The sequence below is a fragment of the Maylandia zebra genome, linkage group LG20 (genome assembly GCF_041146795.1).
Source record: "Maylandia zebra isolate NMK-2024a linkage group LG20, Mzebra_GT3a, whole genome shotgun sequence".
Lineage (NCBI taxonomy): Eukaryota > Metazoa > Chordata > Actinopteri > Cichliformes > Cichlidae > Maylandia > Maylandia zebra.
Window position 1 is genome coordinate 25,442,398 of NC_135186.1, and position 20,883 is coordinate 25,463,280.

At 42.3% G+C, this 20,883-nt stretch overlaps 1 protein-coding gene across 3 annotated transcripts; it reads right to left on the reverse strand.

The window, feature by feature from the left end:
- Nucleotide 1: 1 nt before the first annotated feature.
- On the reverse strand, nt 2–17,206 carry zmp:0000000926 (uncharacterized). Of its 3 annotated transcripts, none has more exons than XM_004546189.6 (3): nt 16,774–17,206; nt 2,060–3,786; nt 2–1,754 (listed from the first exon to the last, which is right to left on the reverse strand). In XM_004546189.6, the coding sequence occupies exons 2-3, from the start codon at nt 3,626–3,628 to the stop codon at nt 1,296–1,298; spliced, it is 2,028 nt and encodes a 675-aa protein (XP_004546246.1). In that variant the 5' UTR covers nt 3,629–3,786; nt 16,774–17,206; the 3' UTR covers nt 2–1,295. The 3 variants fall into 3 exon arrangements, with proteins under 3 accessions (XP_004546246.1, XP_076734331.1, XP_004546247.1); XM_076878216.1 differs by lacking the exon at nt 16,774–17,206 and adding an exon at nt 6,407–6,771; XM_004546190.2 differs by lacking the exon at nt 16,774–17,206 and adding an exon at nt 6,402–6,771.
- Nucleotides 17,207–20,883: the final 3,677 nt, after the last annotated feature.

The window sequence follows — 20,883 nt, forward strand, 5'->3', positions numbered from 1 at the left end:
ATAAAGCTTTTTTTCCCTTTATTTCTAGCCAACATCATATAACATTCACAATTTTTAAAAATATACATTTTTTTGTAGCTATAACATTTAAAAAGAAAAATCAAATTTTTGAAAATAAAAAAAAACCACAAACTAAAGTGAGAGAGTGTGCTGAATCAGAGAATACCCGTATCTGAGTTTAAAATACTTTCATCATTTTCCCTGCCTTCAAACATATACAGTACATAAAAAATGAGATGGGAACAAAAGCGTACAGTACACAGGGGTCAAGAGTATTCACAAAGCATCATGTTCCAACGTGTTATTAGCACCATTACTCTTCAGCCATACTGCACTTTTTTACTCTTTCCATCATTCAGTTTTTAATGGAAAAACACCATGAGTGTCGAGGCGATGTGGCACAGACCTGTCTGTGTGGGTGGGATTGTCTGTTACGCAGTTTTCATTAGTGTTCTCCCTTTCTCAGAGATAATGTTAAGAACATATTGGAGAGTAATGCCTTGACGAACAACCGTTTGAAATGACTCCCAGTGATGAGAATAAAAAAAGGCTAAGAGTTGCTCGTACATTCACCTTGCCTGCCCAGGCCGACCCGTAGGCATCGGCTCAGAAGCAAGAAAAGAAGAAGAAAAAGAAAAGAAAAATGCATTGCAAAATTGACGGAGAGATTGCATTAAATCTGTTTAGCATATTTACTGTATATAACACCTGTAATGCAATATATATATAGTCAATTTTTGTTCATGTATATCTGCAATTCTTCAGTAGCATTAACTTTCATAACACTGATTGAAAATACCCTGCAGCAAACACTTTCGGTAAGTAGGTGTGGGGGACAACAACCATTACAAAAACAGAGTGAACACACAAGTGCTTGATTGTCTCACTAAATGTCATCAGTGTTTGTAAGCAGCCATCCAGAGAATCTTCAGCTGCTGCTCCTTTCAGGGCTGTGCTAAGTTAAATATGAGGGATGGAAAGGAAAGGAAAGGGAAAAGGGTGAAAGGAAAGGAAAGGAAAGGAAAGGAAAAGGGGTAATGAAAGGAAAGGAAAAGGGGTAATGAAAGGAAAGAATGGTGGAGGAAGGGGCCTTAATAGAGTTGACTATCATTTGGGCAGCAGTATGGACACCTGCAAACTGTGTTTTCTGTTGTTTATATATATATATGTATTTTTTAAATTTCCTTCCCTGCAACCCTGCCTTGAGGTCTCTCCATTGTTTGTCTTGGTTGGTGCAACAGAGACAAGGAGGGTGTGTATGTGCGCCTGTGTATGTGTAAGTATGCATGTGAGTTCTACTGCCACTTCATTAGCTTGGAGCCATGAGGTAAATCCAGGAGGCTTTCATCAGTTCTGGTTGAGGGAAGGGTGTCTGGGGCAGACCAGCGCCGTTTGCGTGGGCGCTGCTGGTCCTTAGCCAAGGGCTCTCGGGCCAGAGCGCTTGGAGGGGCCGGCACGGTTGGGTGTGGGTGTTGAGGCAGAGGGGGAGGAGGAGGTGGTGGTGGCATCTCCTCCCTGTGCGAACTGCTGGATTCTGCTGCAGCCCTCGAGGGTAGTTGCGTGCGATGGGTCCTGGAGCTGGTACGAGTGTGTGTCCGATGGGTCGGGGTGGGGGTGAGGGCCAAGCAGACATCACCCTCTGTGAGCTGGCGGCAGGGCAGGCTGTACAGCTGTGTGGTTCTCTGGGGACAGCAAGAAGACCAGCCTCTGTCTTGCACAAAGAACGGATACTCCACCAAGACCTTCAGTAACTCCTACACAAAACCACAACATTGTTATAAACTCAAAGAAAAGACAGTGCATGTCTGGCACTTATTATCAATACAGTGACACGTTGGTGTTTAGCGAAATGTATAAACCAACCTATAAAATGCAGCTTTTGACCAGGGAATATCAAAGAAATAGCAACCTACACTATGAATAATCACTAAGTTTGTCCTTTAATATTTTGGCTATCTACTTGAGGATTTATATCTATCAATGTGTGTGTGTGTGTGTGTGTGTGTGTGTGTGTGTGTGTGTGTGTGTGTGTAAGAACATATGTCAAAGCAAAGCTGACCTGAGTGTTGCGGTCTGTGAGATGGACATGCAGGTGACTGAAGCCTTGTGTACTACTGGGGGAAATCTGCAGGACGGTGCAGGTGCTGAGGTGGAATTCTGGGGAGCTATCTGCACTCCTCAGGAAGTCCTCAGTCCTCAGCTCCTCCACCCGCTTCAGTCGCCCGCTGGCTAGCTCAATCAAAGAACCCTTGGTGAAGTGAGGTAGGAGTGCAGGGGGAGATGGGTGATGATGGGAAGGAGACAAATCTCTCCCTCTGTCTCTTTCTCTGTCCCGTCGTCTCTCACGCTCACTGTCTCTTTCTTGGTCTTTGTCATACTGTGATTGCTTCTGTTTTTCTTTATCTGTACTGCGCTCCCTCTCCCTTTGTGTGACCTTGTCTCTTTCTTGGTCTCTGTCCTGGTCTCTTTGTGGCCTGTCATGGCTGTTAGGTAGACCCAGTGGTGAGTGTGGTGAGTTCCTATAGTTGTGCTGTCTGGGGCCTGGCTCCCTGTGCAGGCTGTAAAGACTTGTTCCTGAGGAGCTGTAGAGTGGATAGGTTTGAGCCTGAGGGCTGGAGGGACATGCCGATCCCAAGGAGTAGATGATTTGGGTTTCAGCTGGTGTGGCCCCTAGGTGATCCAATAGTCCCCCTCTACTTGCCCTGGAGTCTGGTCCAAGAGGATGGGGACTGAGAGAAAGCAAATTGGAGCTGGTCTTAACTATTCCAGGCAGATGTCTATCCTGCAGTGAGGAATGTGGCTCAGCGGCCCCCTGAGCTTGAGAGTCTGACAAAAATGGCCCTCCAGAATGGATACGTGTTGTTAGATCCTCCTGCTGTCGCCGTCCACCATTGGCATGGGAGCTGTGTGGACTAATATCAAGCTGGGCTCTGCTGCTATCATTCCCATAGTCTCCTGTGAGCAGAGGCCTAGAGGCTGAGGCAGTCCTGCTGCCTGACCCATCCAGGCCATTGGGCCGCTTTCCCAAGTACCTGGGTCTCACTTCAACTAAGCTTGGTTCTTGGGAGTAGAGAGGGTGGTGGCCAAACAGGTATGATGGGGAAAAGAGAGAGGAGCTATAGTCCCGCCGACCGCTGTTAATATAGGACCACATCTCTCTGGGACTGGCTGGGAAGGGAGTCTTAAAGGATGAAGTAGAGGAGGATGATGGAGAAGGTGGCAGAGAAAGGGGAACCTCCCCTCTGAGCCACCTGGAGTGATGGGGCAGGGATGAGGAAAGAGGATCATCTCTCCAAGCGGGTGATCCTGAGCCCCTCCTTTCGCTGACCTGCCCTGTGAAGAGCGGAAGAGAAACAGTGGGTGAATAGCTTAGGGTCCATGGTATGGGCACAGGGAGGCCTGGTATTGGAGCAGGAAGGGGTGGAGGAGTATGTAGGAGATGCGGGTTCGGATTTGCCTGGACACGGTCCCTTTCACTGGCTTCTCCTCTCCCTATACTGGACCGACTCCGCAGAGGTACAGGGGGTTTAAACTCATCCAGGGGGATGTGGTGTTCTGCTGATCCTTGGCGAGACTCCCTCTTCTTCGGAGGGAGGCACTCTTTGCCGCGGTCAGGGCTGGGATTCATGGGTGGGCTCCAGCGGCAGTGGGGGCCCCCTGTTTATGGGTGTAGGCTAGGTCACATGGGCCTCACGGGAGAAAGAGGGGTGCAGACAGAGGGGAAAGCTGACACACAGCATCACTGTCAGATCACTGTGGATTCTCTTGTGCTGAAGCACCACTCACCTACAGAGAGGATAAAAGAGGACAGAAAACAGAGATAGGTGGGTAAACTTGAGGGAGGGGACCGAGACAGAAGTAAGAGAGATTAAGTGTGAACACTGAAGAGGAACAGTCTGTTAGGTCCTGGCATCAGTTGTAGTTAAGACTTAGCTGTCAGTCTGGTCAGACATACAAACAAACATTCTGCTGTATCAGGCAGATGGAGAGAAATCAGTTGGTGACTCCCTCTTCCAAACTACTTTAAAGAGGTTAGAAATTCCAAGCTTTTCTGATTGCTGTAGCTAATTAGTCATTACCTTTGCAGTGCGGTGGGACTGAAACCACCCAACTTACTCGATTCATTCAAACACATTACTCCCACATGTGGGCTAAAAATACATTTTGCAGCCAGTGAAGTTCAGAGGCAGTGCAGTATGTATGTGTATGAGTGCGCAAAAACACACACGTAGAGCACTCACAGCAGGAGAGTTTTCATCTCTGACTCTCAGGGGATGATTGGAATATGCAGATACGTTTTTGTACCACTTTCATGAACCACCCCCTCGACACCCTCGGGTGCTCTCTTTATTCTATATAAGCCTTACTACTAACACCCCTCCAACCCTTCTCTCTGAGACAAGCACATGGACAGCAACAGACACACAAATACTCCCCTCAGGCAGCTGTACTTACTCCCCCAGTGAAAGGCAAAGCTGGTCACCACCCACCCAAAGCTGACAGAAGCACTGTTGATATTACCACCAGTTGTTGTGGATACAGGGTATATGTCTTTGCATATTAATTATGTGTCACAGCAGGGAATGCAGGGGGAAAATGCGCGTCTGTTTGCGTCCCTGCACGCACGTATGCGATGTTTGTTTGCGTGCATGTGTTATTTTTCTTTTTTCCCTGGAAAAATATGTGAATGTGTTTATTTGTTTAGGTCTTTGTGTGCGTGTGTGTTTGTGTTTGAGTCCTCAAATGTGTCAGAGATTTTGCAGCCTTGTTTCATTCAGTGAGAAGTGCGGGGGAGCTCCTTCAATTCTTCTCCAAATGCTTTAAATGAGCTCTTTTGAAATGATGGCTGCCACGCTCTGAGTCCAGCTGTTCCCTCCGCCGCCACCGCCATCGTTGTTCCCGCCGCACCAGCCCCGCACTCACCCGCAAGTCTGTCTCAACTGCCTACCGACTCCCTGCCGTCTCACCATCCGCCACACTGTCACCATGGCAACTGTATCCACACACACTCACACATCCAGCTGGTTAGAGAGGTTAGATAGGGATACTCCATAGAGAGGCGGGAACACTGTTGCTCATCAAGTGACTTGGTCCAAAAACAGAATAAGTGTTAGAGTGGAGCAAGCTGTTTGTGTATCTGAGTTGAAAACTGAAAACTGGGCAGTGAGAGGAGGGGCTTTCTTTCGTCCCGGATGCCGGCAAGAAAGGTGAAGAAAATTCGTAAATGTTTATAATGCACAATAATTAGGTTAGTAGATGACGCAGATGATGAGGGTCAATGTTAAGTGACTTCTTTTAAGTTATGCTGAAAGCTGGGGGCTAAAAAAAGGCCTTGTGTTTCAAAAAAGATATATTCTGGATATGGGGCCTTAATCAGACGTTACGTAATCTACAGACATTTTCAATGTGCGTTCATCTGAGCTGTTAATATTTACGTTCACAATAATTTGTTAAATTCATTGACTTAAAGTTTTATTGGTTTCTTCAATATGCCAAAAAAGCCTTTTTAGAAAGCAATAAAATAAACCTAAAAACAAACATCAAAATCAACAAAGTATTCAAAGGCTTTCTTATGTTTTTTTTTTCTATAGCAGAATTTCATTAAACAAGCACTTGTCTAGAATCCAGATGTCTTAAATAATAATAAAAAAAATTGGCTTCAGCTTTTGTCCTCATATGACTCTTATACTCTCGCCATCTTGACAGTCATTATGAAAAAGGTTGTCAAAATAGACCGAATATAAACTTGCCAAAAAAAAGTACAAGAAAACAAAGAACACAATTGTACATGTGGAGGAGTTTGCAGAGAAATGTCAGGTTCTAACAGAATACTCCTACACTGTGCAGACATGCACACAGAGAGTTGGAATTTAGCTGGAGCTACTGTTGTTGTAACATTTAAATATATCAAAAGCGTCCGATCAAAGCCATAATGATGTTACATGTTCCTTCCAATTAGGGATTCCTCAGTTTTTTGCATGGCTTTGTAACAATATATGCAATTAATAAATGCAAGTGTGTCTCATTTTCACTACAACTTATAAAATAATCCATAAATGTTCTTTTTATTACATTGAAATGCAAAATGCTTACATTTTCAACTTCTGAACAACTTCAAAATTTGACATGTACATTTGCAGTGCTCTTCCTCGTCCCGCCTTTTCTCTTCACACATTACTCAGGAGTAATGTCCAACATCAGAAAAACAGAACTGCTAAATTTTGGTTGCTACTTTTGCCTACTTTGATATTTCGCCTATTTTTTTTTAAATAAAGAAACATCAAACAATAGTTCCATCATTCTAACTGCAACAAAAACACATGTAATAGGTGCTCTTATCCAAGGAGAAGACAGACAAGTTGATGGAGTTGCAAGTTGTTGTGACTTGATGTCACACTGACCTTACAGCAGGCTAAGCAGACATCCCGGAGTTGGCAGTCATTCATATTGTAGTCCTCCCAGAGGGTCAACCCACTCCTCAGCTCCTTACTGTGCTACACTGCTTCTCCAAAGCACTACAGCCAGTTACAACACCCGTAGATATCAGCAGCTTCCAGCTACACACTGCCTCTGATCTCTGTACGCATGAAATAGCACCAGCGAGCCCACCAAACTGAGGGAAAAAACTGAGAGCCTGCTATCCGTCTGTGTCTGTTGTGTATATGAGTACGTGTGTGTCAAGTGAGTGTGTATATGCTTGTGTGTGCAAAGGGCTGAGGAAATGAGTAATATCTAGCAGTGAGAAACATGTCTGCTATGCAGAGCCACACAGGCAGACCAGTTGCTGCTGCCGCCCACTTGCTTTAATCACTGTGAGGGATACAAACATGCATACACTTATATACACACACGCATACACATATATGTATACATTGTATACATATTTATATTTATATATGTGTGTGTACACTTATATAAATATATATATGCACACACAATCGAGGATGCAGCCCATATAGATTATATACTGCACACCCAATCTTAAATGCATAAAATAAAATAAAAATAAATCAGTAATGAAAATCATTCATCTATACGTGTGAACATATTTCAGAAGACATACTGCCACATTAAAGTAAGGGAGGGATAAAGGGGAGGCAGAGACTGTTGAGAGACAGGGAGGGACGTGGTAGGAGGCTCATCCTACACACACTCTCAGACTTAGGCTTTTGCTGCTGCTTCTGACTCAAAACTAAACCTCACATCCATCAAGCGCGCACACACAAATACACACACACAGACACACACACACAATACTTGTTCTTTTTTGTTTATCTGTAGTTTCATCTGAATTTGTGTCCTTTGTTCTCATCAAAGCACTTTATGGCGAACCTGCTTGTTCAAAGAGCTTTTATGAATACATTTGATTTGACTTCATATGTATGCGCACACACACACACACACACACACACACACACACACACACACACACACACACACACACACACACACTCTCATACTCAAGCTCGTACGCTAACAGGAGCACTGCAGGAGAGCTCTGAATGATTTGCTTCAGTGATTCAGTCGATACAAGTGAAGTGTGTTGGTATAGCGGGTATGGCTTATTAGGACTGTATCGGCGCGAGCAGTGTATTTCATTCACAGCGAGAAATCAAAAACCTGTCAGTGATAAAGCCTTCTGAAAAATAATAAACAGGCCCTGCACTGAAAACGCAATACTATGCAAATAACCCTGTCTGATTCTCGTCAAAGAAACAGGGCCAAACCTCATCTCAAACAAGCTTATGTTAATTATCAGCACAAAATTGCGATTCAGAAACAAGAACATAAAGTGGAGCACAAGAGAAAAAAGGATTTAATGAAGCAATCAAATCATTATTCACAGTTAAGTGAAAAAAAGAAATCTTTCTGTTCCTTTACAGTTCTATAAGCAAACCATTTGTACCCACCAACAGCACATCAGAAGTTAATCTTGTCTAACTTCTCATCTTCAAAGAAATGGAAAGCTAATCAGACAAGTAGGTGTGTGTTCAAAAATCAGCCTAAAGGCCACATTAAAACAATCTCAGAGTCAGGCGGCAACTGCCAAGTGCATCTCCTCTGACATTTAGAAAACATTACTTGTATTTTTTTTTCAAAGTGAAAATGATGTGCATCGAGGTTGTGTGGGCATGAGTGCTGTCTGCTAAAGCAATTGTTAAATTTATGTGGGTTATTTGAGTATCACAATCATATCACAAGAGACTGTAGGTAAATTCATGAGGCGGTGCAGATTAAGAACAACACGGCATATATTAGGACTTTAAATGAAACTAAATTTTACATTAAAAATAAAATAGAAAAAAATATTTTGAAGGTAATTAGATTTTTTTTTATTAGGTAGACTGCTCCACTAGGCCATAATGAATAAAGATAAAATATACCAAGTATAGTAGGAACAAAGGTAGTTCACAAACAGAACATAATTTGCAGTTGTTAAAAAAAGCTGTATTACATTATGTTTATTTTATAATTGTTTCTCACTTGTCTTGCATTTCTTTCCAACCCATTTTTATGACAGCGGGAGCAGTAATTATAACAAGAGCTATGAAGAAATACTCAAAATCCATAGTTTATCTTGCAAAACTATATTTATGGTGATGGACATGGACATAAAATCTGAATCACAAGTCCCTGTGTCGCTGTTTACATAAAAGAAACTTAAATGTAGCTGTGCATTTGCACTTTTTTCTGATCTAGAGCAATAATTAAATATGCACTTTTTTTCTATGGTGTATCACTTTCAACAGTGCAAAGTTACACATTACTGTATGTGGGAGATTGACTGGAATGGATTCGCACTTACGCCTTTACCGCTTGCACTGTAACTTGTTGGCCAATCATTGCAATAGAAAAGAAAGAAAAGAAAAAAGATGAAACGGTTTTATGGCACTGCATATCACAAAGAAGAAGAAAAAAAAAACCCATCGTGGCAGATGCCTGCAGAGGCAGGATAACACATTCCAAAAGATTTGGTTTTTTTCGGCAATGCATTGCAAGGGGACGTATCTGTTGTGATTTGGATGAGAGGCTGTAGCCCGACAGACAGAAATGACAGAAGGCGTATAAAAATCGCTCTGTAATTTACCATAAAGCACTGCACGAACATTTCCACTTATTTTTACATTTTTTAAATATATATTTCCTTTGTGCTAGTCAGTACCGTAGAAGAGTGTGGTATTTCTTGTATGTGTAGCAAAGACATAATAAAAAAAAAGAAAAGAAAAAATAAAATGTACGGAAAATAAGTCTCACAGATTTTGAAAACTGGTTCAATTATTTTGCATATTAAGACTTATTCATTATACTTTACTAATACTACTATAGGTTGCTAATAATTACACATACCATATTACATATAAGTGACATATGTAAGTGACTGACAAGATAGCAAGCAGCAGGCAGTTGTAAATAATGATTTACAAGGGTGTGCCAAGGCCCTTCTAATCAGTTAAAAGAGTGACAAATTGCCTTTCTGATGTGACGAGACGAGATGTGGAGGCTGAACGAATAGTTTTGAAAATTTCAACTTTGAAAAATACACAAAAGCAACCAATTTCTAAAACAATGGCTGATTTACTGTACCTTTATTTCATATATATATATATTTTATTTCAATAAATTGGATGACTATGCAAGATAACTTGCCGCTTAAATAAAAGATTTTAAACTAAAATCAACAAAGCCAGGTCAGTTAGCAGATGCAATACTTTCATATTGGGAAAAAAAAAAAGGAAATAATTTAAATGTTCAGGTGTAAATAAAATCATATGAACACAGTCAGCTTTTATATGAAACACTATTCAGTATTTGATAGACATTTACACGTAATAGCCCAGTCATAGTGAAAGAAATAGGACTGGGTTCATCACTGGGTATTTACTATGACAGAGGTATAGAAATGACTGTTGTCTTCTACTTATGTAGCACGCTTTGAAATTCAAGCAAATTCAAACGTATATATACAAATATTAACACAACAAACACACACTGCGTGTTAATCATTTATGGTACTATGATAGCACTAAGGCGTTTGGTGTACTCTTCCTCAGTCTCTTCTGTTTCTGCTTGTCTCACTCTCTAGCTTTGCACTATTTAATCTGTCCATCTCACACACACACACCTACACACACACACACACACACACACGGGGTCAGGCCAAGACGAGAAAGGTCAGATGAGTCAGACTACATCCAACAAACCGTAGCAGGAGTGTAAAGTACCATGAGGGGTTAAAGACCTCTACAGTTGAGGATTTAGAGAGCATGGGACATTTTACTTTTTTTTACATTTTTTTTAAGAAAATGACATTTAGTGTGGGGGTTCCCCACCCCCAACCAACCCCCACCTCTCCCTCATCCTCATGTGTAGCCTTGTATTAAGTATCCGATCACGTTTCAGGCTGGGTAGAAGATCTATGATGGACGTCTGATGCAGCAGAAATTTGTTGCTGAATGTAACAGATCAGAACAAAGGGAAGAGAAGAGGAGACAAGAGAAGAAGATGTGGGGGGGAGAGGAAGAGAGAGAGAGAGAGAGCGAGAGAGAGAGACTTTATATTTATATAAACTTTGTTTTGATTTGCACCCACCATTCCCTTTAAGTCAAGCACTGGACAGGCAATGGGATGGTTTTTAATGGATTAAAACCACACCATCACATCGCAACTGATCCACTGGATCCCCTTTGCTGTAGGGGTCAAGCGTCTTGATTAATTTGTAGACCAGTTAGCAAACATTCTCATTCGTTATAATTTTCTCATTTATTAGGATGAGCTGTGGTGGTAGAGTAAGGTTGAGGTGTGGGATGGGAGGGGTGGGTTGTGGGGGGGAGTACTACTAGCTTTGTGCAGCAGATTACTCTACAAAAAGCCAGGCTAAGCTGATAAAAGGACACGGTGATACGGGCTTGTTGGGCAAAACGCCAGGTCAGCCTTCAGGGCACTGACCCATTCTTCAGCAGGATGAGCCAGCAGCCCTGCCCGCAGCAGGTTCATCATAATGAAGATCAGATTATGGCTCAGGAGTTACTATTAACACCCCTACACACACACACACACACACACACACACACACACACACACACACACACACACACACACGCACACACGGCAGGCTCCATGTACACAAAAACGTGCATGCAAAGAGTCATAAGACTGATTCTTTGTTCACTTATGACAGCTGTGTACACCTCATAGCTGCATAAAGTAATAAATATATTGCTATTTTTTTTTGTATGAATAAGATCAACAGTCCAGCAAAAATAAACATCACATATAAACTCCTAAACATGACAACTGAAAATACAACTGCTGAAGATTGCAAGAGCAGAGTTAATAGGAGGAGAGTATGGCAGACTACAATGTGAAGTCTGTAATGTATTGCTGAGTTAATCCCTGTGAATCCTAACTGGTACGGCCTAAGGCAGGCTTAGTATAGTTCTGGGAGGAAATCCCCCTATGTAGTGGTACAGGCCATTAGCCCCTAGGGTATAAATAGGGCAGCTATTGCTCCTTAAGCTGGCTTTTACGCAATATCAGTTAAAAATATGACTTGACTAATTACATGCAGGTCAGCCAGTCAGCAGAAGCAAAAAATTCTCCACCTCATGCTCCTCTTTCTTTGACCGTGGTGGCCTGCTGCTGTCTGTCTCTCTTTACTTCTGTAAATACTTCAGTGTGCACTTCACATACAAGTGTGCACACATGGGTCAGCGCGAAACAACTTGACAGGTATTCTGCAAATCTTGTGGCTGACATTCTCTGGGGCGGGTGTCATGCAATTGTCATTCATTGACATTTAAAGCGTCTGCTGATGGAAGTTTCATTTTTGCATTTTTCCATTGTCTCAGTGTGATCATTTGCCTATAATGTAGCATCTACACCACATATGCTTTCAACCACCAAGTACTTAGTTTGGTTTCAATTTCTAGGCATCAAATAGTTCACAAAGATATAAAAACACACAAAACAAACACCAACTGACTAGTGTTTGTCAGATGAAAACAATTCTTATGCAATAGCAGTGATGTCACGTATTGCAGATGCACAGTCATGCTTTGGTATTTTCCATCATGGGCCTCACAGGCTCCTTTTTCTTTTAACTTAGATCTCCAACTTCTTATGTACATTCTCTCACAGGTAGAACAGTCAGAGTTTTGGAATTTGTGAATTAGTGACATGATTAACCCGACTCAGAGCCCTTCATCCAAGCCGTACTCTCACACTATGAAATCATCAGCTTACGAGCGGGGTGGAGGCGGGAGAATAGGGGAAAGCCAAAGGGAGGGTGATGAAGTCTGATGGGGTGAAAAGAGCTTGAAAGGGAGAGGACAAGTGTCTGTGTGTGTGCGTGTGTGTGGCTGAAGAGGAGGGGGATTACTTTTCATTCCAAAGTTTTGTTGTTTTTGGCATTGTCCCCTGGCGACTGCCACTCAAACTGGGTTTCTGTTGGTTGTCTGGTTTAGCAGCAAAAATGTCAGCAAGCTGTAAGCAAACATAGTGATGACATCTCCATGGAGAGAGCATGGCCAGGTCTCCTGTTGGTAGCTTAAGTGCCATTCATTTTCAGAGAGACTGTCTAGACTGGCTTCACATATACTGTCTAGAGTACCTTTATCCCTGCTGGTATTCAAGGCAACATTGCTATACACTGCCATTATTGCTATTGCTGTACAACCCCTCCCACACCAAATCTGCCAACCAGCCACACACGGTCACAGTCATTTACTCAACACATGCTTATTCAGTTTGTTATAGAGGGTGCTGCAAATTATATCGAAATATGATTGAGTGGGCTTAATGCTTCGTTTCAAAATGAATACAAGGAAAGTCCCAAATCCACTTGAGAGAGAACCTTTATCACCCATCAATTTGATGATGTCTGCTCATAAAAAGAAGATAAATTAAATTAGTGAAAGATGCTTTGATGAGTTATTTTAATATTCTCCAAGACCAAAGGGGGGAAAAAAGAGACGAAATGAGTAGGAAGAGTGCTCGGATAGAAAAGGTAATATACATCCCACTTTCGGATAGGGTTTAAGGTCACTATTGATACAGGATGTATCAGATGTTACACCTTCAGTACAATGACACCAAAGCCAATACTGTGCATTCTATTGTTTGTGCACACCGGGTCTGTCTGAGGGAGCAATTTTACTTGCACGGGCTTCAGCAGGCAGAACGGCAGGCTTGGCTAAAAAACTGTGGGTGTTATTGGTGGGTGGCCCGGTTGAAAGGTCACTGACCCCTATTGTAGATGAAGTGTGGAGGAGTAGGAGAACATACTGCTTGATCATACACAACGGTTAGCATGTCAAGGCCAAGGAAAACGATCTGTATATATACAAAGAGCAAGAACAGACTTGGATAACCGGCAGATTAAATATGTAAGTTTGCTTTTGACCACACACATACACTGGTTTATAAGCATATACATATCTTCAGTTAACATAAAAAATAAGCAGATTCAAATGGAGATTCATCGATGAAATGCCACTCCCTGCACCTTCATCTCTTAGGACACACTGATCAACAGGTGTGCTGTCACCTTAAAGCAGTCTGGCACAGTGTCAACTGTATTCAAACACTTGCCTGTGTTTGGGATTATTCATCACACACTCCTGGCTCCTCTGCTGAGCTCCCAAGCCAATTCTCATACCATTCCAATTGTGGGAGTGCTGATCTTGGAACAGCAGACATGCAAGTCCCTTTGACTGACTAAAAATGGCACAAATGAAGAACTACTTCATAATGAAATAAAGTTCACAGAATAATTACCTAATGTCGCAGCTTCTCTTTTCACTATGCCTCCTAAATTAGACGCTGTATGAGTTTATAGTAGGACAGCACTAAGGTGACTCCCTGTCCATTCCTTGAGAGGACATGCAAGACTGGCAAAGACACGCAAGCTTTTGTATGCCAATAGGTGTGACTTGGAGTGACAATGAGGGTGATTATTCCTCACACATCGTGCCTGAATGTTTTCTTGCCTTCTAAGTTCCTGAAAATAAACTTGTTAAACAAAATTAAAAAGAAAATGAACGCATAAATGAGGTTACGTGGAGTTAGGTAAACTCAGACACTTGCTAAAATACTGCATCCACGATGCGCTTCACTGTGTTCAAGACAGAATTTTCCCCTTTTAAATTCAGCCTTAAAAGTGACTCATATATATGAGCAACATATGATTTCTTTAATCATGTCTCTGCATGAATTTACACTTCATTCTGTAAGTTTTCCCTTTTTGTGCCTTTCACTTTCAGTCTCCTTACCCCACCCACTCTATGTCTTCCTCTCCGTCTTTCCCTCTCACTCATCTGGGTAGCTGTTTGAGAGCATACACTCAACGTGGGTGGGAGTGCTAGAGTAGAGTATATGACTGTTAACACAAGGTGCAGGGTGTGTGTGTGTGTGTGTGTCTGCCTGTCTGCGTGGTGCTGTAGGTGGAGAGGCACAGCAGGGCGTGAAGGAGCGCTGTGATAATGACAGGCCATGCATTATATAACATGCAGATTGCATAAGGAGAAGATTATTTTGGGTCCAGATATTGAGGATGTATAAGTAATTTTTTTCTTTTTTACGTGGGTGTATAGCACTATGCGCACCTCTAAGTGCACGGATGTGCGTTTGTGTTGAAATGTTCTGAAATGTACTCACTTTTGTGGTTTCTTTCGAGGAGTGTGTGGGTGTTAAGTAAACTAAAGTGTATTATGTGTTTGTAAGAAGGGGGCATGAATGTTTTCAGATTTCTTTCATAGCTATCTGCATATCAAAACAAGTATGTGGGAATGTTGGCACATTTGTGTACAGTGTGCATAAGGGTGTCTTTATTGCAAGCTCCCACTCATTATCACTTTTAGACTTCAGAGAGATCCACTTGGAGGAAAAAAAAGGGTTGAGTCTCCCTGTTGGGTGAAAACCTTGTAACTTCCAGTTTTGATGATTTTCGTGTTTGAGCTTGTGTTAAAAGAACACGCGCTCCTCTGTGGACTGCACAAGTTTTATGACTCTCTCACAGTCACTCAGTCACAAGGTTATGGTCCTGCAGGATGTGCTGTTTGGAGTCACAGAAGTGTGGCAGCACAGATACAGTCTCCGTGTGCCACTGCCTCGTCTGTGCGCCTCGCTCCATGCATGAGTGTGCCCCTGTAAAAATAGACCTCTTAAAGGGCCAGCAGCCACTCAACCCTCTCCCACAAGAGGCCTGTTCTCCTCTGCATGGTGACAGTACTCTAAGAAACATGGCATGGGAGAACATGCTGTATTTCTAATTCAGCCCACAGAGAAAAGTTGTATTTCTCTTTCCCAAAATATATATAGAACCATCGCTACATTCAGTTTGCCTTTACATCATTCATAAGGGCACATCTCTGTACACTGGAGTATATCATAGAGCCGTAGGCTTTGACTTGTTAAGTTGCTATAACACAAAATAAACACGGGAGATCTGGGTTTTGAAAACACCCATTTACAACTAGAGCCCTGCTCTGGCATGAACCTGCACTGATACACCAGAGGATCCCTGCTTCAAATTGCAAATGACAAATTCAAAGCAACGATTGCACCTTGTAGATGAAACTCACGTTCCTTTCAGAAACAAGCATCTCTCAAAGCAATCACACTGAGACATAAGACTTCCTGTACACTCCAGCAAATCACCCTCATAATTGAAGTAAGTAAATTAAGTCGATGGGGACAAATGTTATATGCTTCCCTTCAATCACATCTGTAGCTGAGAATTGCTTGAACCTGTGAAATGTTCCTTTATGCAGCATATGGGATGTCACCACAACAGAAGGACAGTGCTTGATGTAGCAGAAATAGATACACAGAAATGATAACTGTGCACACTGGTGGAGTATGAGTCTCCCTCTATCTCTATCTCGAATGGGAAAGAAATGAGGAGGGAGCAGTCAATAATGGAACTACAAACGGGCTCACATGTTCTGTGCTTCCAAGAGGAAAACACAGAAACAGAAAAAATCGAAGTCTTTGACTAAGTAGACTTTTGAAGTTAATTAAAAAAAATAAAAGGGACTTTATAAGTTCTTCCAGTGAATAATTATAAAGCATCTCTTACACTGCTTGAATAGGAACTTAGATCACAGATGCCTAATGCACCTGCCTTTGATTGCATGAGCTCTTTCCTAGACTTGTCCCCAACATCTGCAAATCTTTTCCCCCCTCTACTCCTCCTCCATCATTCCCTTTCTAAATTTTCCCCCACATGGGCTAACCCCACCCTCACCAATATTATACCCATCCCTCCCAATTTAAGTGGGCTCCTCGAGGGCCCCCTTGCTATCTCTGGACCAAGGCTATTTAAGCCCACTGCTCTAATTCTGAAAGCCCTGATCTGCCGTCTGAGGCTGAGTGATGAACCTCCACCTCTCTCACTCTGTCTGACTCCATCTTTCTCACACACTCCTCTCTGGATCAGTCACACTCTCCCTCTTGTTCACACGCTCTCTGTTATTCTCTTCCACGCACACAAACACCCACACACATAGGTGCTGACTTACATGAGTCTGTACAACATGCTCATTCACATGCACGCACACACAAACAATTGAAACACATTTTCTAGCTATAATCAGATTAGCTTACTCTCAGAATACATGCACCTACAGTAACTCATGAACCAGTTTTTTCGGGGCAATCGAATCACACAGCCCAGTCTGTTTATCCTGTCACTCGAAGTTGCCAACACACCTGTGCTCTCTCTCTCATACACACACGCGCGCACTCAGAGGAGGAAGCAGTGTGGTCACATACCTTGCCGGGTGCCTTTGCGTAGCAGGTATCAGAGAGTTTACTCATTGGATCAGGCGGCAGCAGGCACGTAGGAATATCCAGTTTTGACACTGCGAGTCTCTTCCTCCTCTCTACTGCTCAGCCTTCCCTCCCTTCATCCTATTCCTGCCTCTCCTCCTTCTCACTTTCTAAACGCCTCTTTGCTCTCTCTCTCTCTCTCTGAGTGAGTGTGCTCTCTGTCTCTCTCTTGCTTGATCTCTCCAACCCCCTCCTTCCCTCTCTCTCTCCTTCTCTCTTTCTATCTCCTTGCTAGCACACACCTTGTATATATCTCACTGTTATAACTTCAGTCTACAGTCATCCCCTCAGTAAGTCTCTCTGACACACAGCAACATTTAATAACTTTTTCTTTCCCCTGCCTAACATGCTCTCTGTCACTCTCTCCCTCGCTGGGAGTGTATAATTAGACAGAGCTCAGTGGTAATACAGTCAGGCTCATTGTGGGAGCCTTAGCGTTGCTGCTCATGTTTGGCTGATAGCCCAGTGGCTTCACTCATTAACCTCCCTCGAGCTGCAGAATGGACCGGCCCACAAGCTGTGCTATTTGCTGCAACACCTCAGCCTCTTAGCCCATCAGCCAATCACAGTCAGCGTGGACAATAGAAAAGGTGTGCTTGCTGGGCACACAGTACTTGTAGGTGAGACAGCTAAACATAATCACTAAGTATTGACATGCTGTGACAGATGAAGTGTAATACCAGCTGTCCAGATCTGACACACTGAGAATTTCGTCATAGTCATAACAAGTCAGTTCTCTTTTTAGCGTAATCACTTGTTCATGATCTGCGTGCAGTGCCATCATGTGCTTTTCTTTCAAGCGTGAAACCACAAAAGACCACTCACACGTCTTATTGCAAAATCACTGAGGTATGGGAATGTCCTGTGTGATGTAGCAATAAGTCATATGCTTTTCTTTACTGTACTGTGTGCTCCACTTCCCATAACATATGACTTGGCATAAGTCCTTGAAGGGTGGTTTCTTTAACACAATGTGACAGCTGTGTAGGATCAACATCAGCAGTTTCCCATCAATTGAATGCCAGTAAAATCACGAGATCTTTGGTTCAAACAGAACTAATAACTAAACATTTCCCTATAGAAACTTTAAGGTAGTTCAAACAATTGCCGTTCCAACTCTTTTCTTTAATCATTAAATTACATTTTGCACTCTAAGGACAACTAAACAAGGTTTGGGAGCATAGGTTTGTGTTGACTGACATTCTGGTGGGAAGCTTCTTGTTATGAGGTTAATTTCTGTTAACTCTTGACTGCGCTGAATGATTAAATACAACTTAAGAGTTCTAATGTATGATCTGCATGCTTTTATTTAACAGTGAAAGTAAACAGAGCTCAAGACTCACTTATTTGTGATCACAAGCTTCCCTGATTGATCAATAATGCATAGTTTCTGTTTAGATTACAGACTGTGTTCTATTTGTGTTATTGTCTTTTCTTCTGTCACGTCTATAATGACCCTGGCCATCGAAAATGATGAATAATCATTGTTGATTATGATCTTATGATTGCTTCCCAGAGGCACTATAACAGCTGCAGAGAAGCTCATACACCTAAAAGTTAGATACCTAAAAGTTTTTCTCGAAAATAATAACTTAATTTGTGGATATACTGAATACATTGCATTTTTGTTAACCACACCACCAATCACTCTTTCCTGCTGATCATATGATGACCTCTTAAAACAAAAAAAAGCAGAACAGCACAGAGAGGCTGGGTATCCGACAGGCAAAACGATCTCCCTTGTAAATGGTGAATGACTAACATTCAGCTCTGTAAAGGGCCTTTAGAAAAGTGCAGCCATCTTTAAAACTATCAACATGTTTCAAGAAGAAATTTTAGGCAAAGATAAGATAAACCATCTCACCCCCACAAAATTACAGCTACATCACAGTGTTATAACCCCCGTAGATAAAATTCTAGGCTATATCCTTCACCTTTAGGTTTTGAATACCATCAAACGCAACCTTTGAATATCAACTGACGTAAAAATGTCTACATATGCTCGAAGCGATTTATTTTTGTTCTGTCAGCTGAACATCTCCACTGAACATAAAAATTGAATATCTAAGTTATTTCAGCAAAGGTCATCAGTGATTTCATGTCGAGCAAGCATTATCTCTTGAAAGTTTCTGTTTGACTGGAGCCCAGGAGTAGGAGGGAGATTGTGATCAAACAACCAGAGAGAGTGGGAGGGTGTGACTACAGCACTAATCGAGAGATCACATGGCTTGTGTGTGTCTGTGTGCTCATAATCGTGCATGTATCTTTCGCTCTTGTGATCATTAGGCACTGTGTCAGTAAAACGTCTTAGTATCGTTTCCTCTCTCCTTCTCTCTCTCCCAGTCTCACTTCTGCATTTACAATACAACATCCTTTAAGCACTGGTGTAAATAGAACTGGGAAAAAACACTAGTCTTATCACTGAGTCAACATTCAAAAATGAAGGTTACGGAAAAAGCCAACAACTCCATTTTGGCTTGAACTTGAATATATGCTCTGTTAAAACATCAGTTCATTGACAAAAATGCTGACTCAGAACGACAGTAATGACAAATCACTTTAAGAGCACAGAAAATAATGTAGCCACATTGAATTTGTAGTGTTCAAGTGTTCAAGTGCATTAATAAACAAATGACTAATTTGTGAGGTGTGGTGGTGTTACGTGTAAAGTGCAGTCAATGTGATGTAGGGCGTTTCACAATGTGTTAAAGGGATTAACTTCCTAGAGCGTAAACAGACAAGCACAAATGCCAATACACTGATCAGAGGCTGTCACAAAGTCAAATATACCTCGAGAAGCCCATAATAGCAAGGGAATAGGTTTCTGGGTGAAATCTGACCCGTCTACCCTTAAATCAGGCAAATCGATTTAGCACTTTGCCATATAACAGTGTTTGATTGTAACCGGGCCCACAGATCTCTGTGGAGAAACTGCAAAGGATTACAAAAGGCTAAGCCATTAAGAAAAAAAGGAGGTTTTTATAAGTGAGGCAGTACCTTAAACCAGTAATGGGGGAATCTTTTACAGTAATTTGGAATCAAACCAACAGTGAAGCAGCCAATCACATGGCAGTGAGACACAATCTTGCGAGTCTTGACTACACACTCAGTGGTGACAAAGCCATAGTGAGACAATTTCACAACTCTGCGTTTTTGTGACATGCTACAGTTTTGGGTACTGTATGCATGTGTGTGCTTGTAAGTCTATAGTTTGCATGAGCACACCCCATGTTTGCGTGTGTGTGTGTGTGTGTGTGTGTGTGAGAGAGAGAAAGTGACTCACCCCGTGTCAGTTACTCCTCTACTAAAGTGTCCTTTCCTTTTTTACTTCACACCTCTCCAGTTCGCTATTTTTGGGCCATGTTAGCAGAACTAGTAGTATACAGAATCTCTCTCTTTCTCTCATACACACACACACACACACACACACACACACAGAAATAGATACACTCACACTACAACATGCAAAACCCATTGGGAGTGTTTTGGAAGAGTGAGAGGAGACGTGCATCTTTTATGGTGAGCTGCAATAATAGCTGATTCGGTAGAGCCGACAAAAATATCCAGGGTTACTCGCAAAGTGAAAAATATCGTATTGCATAAGATGCTGAAAGGACCTGACCACGTAAATGCAACAGTAGCTCTCTCCCTCAAAGGCACGCACACCCATTCTTTTATACACACACAAGCATGGGCTCACATAGACACTCACAAATGCACACAATGATGTCCTAATAGTGTCCTGCAGGCAGGCGGGCAGAGGAGGGCCGGGATAGAGAAACTGGAGCTGAGGCAGAGTGCTGACTCAGGGAACAAACCAGTGAGAGAGAGAGAGAGAGAGAAAGTGTGTAGGCTATGTGTGTGTGTGTGTATGTTCGTGTGTGTAAGAGAGACAGAGACAGAGAGGAGGACATTGTGCTACATAACGGCCTCTCGACTTGTGTATGCAAACCAGATTGTCCCGACCACCGCTCTTCTCACTATAAATTGTTTTACCAACCACTTTGAGGTTAAGGCCAAGGCTCCTGACTGCCGTGATAGCAGAACCCAGAA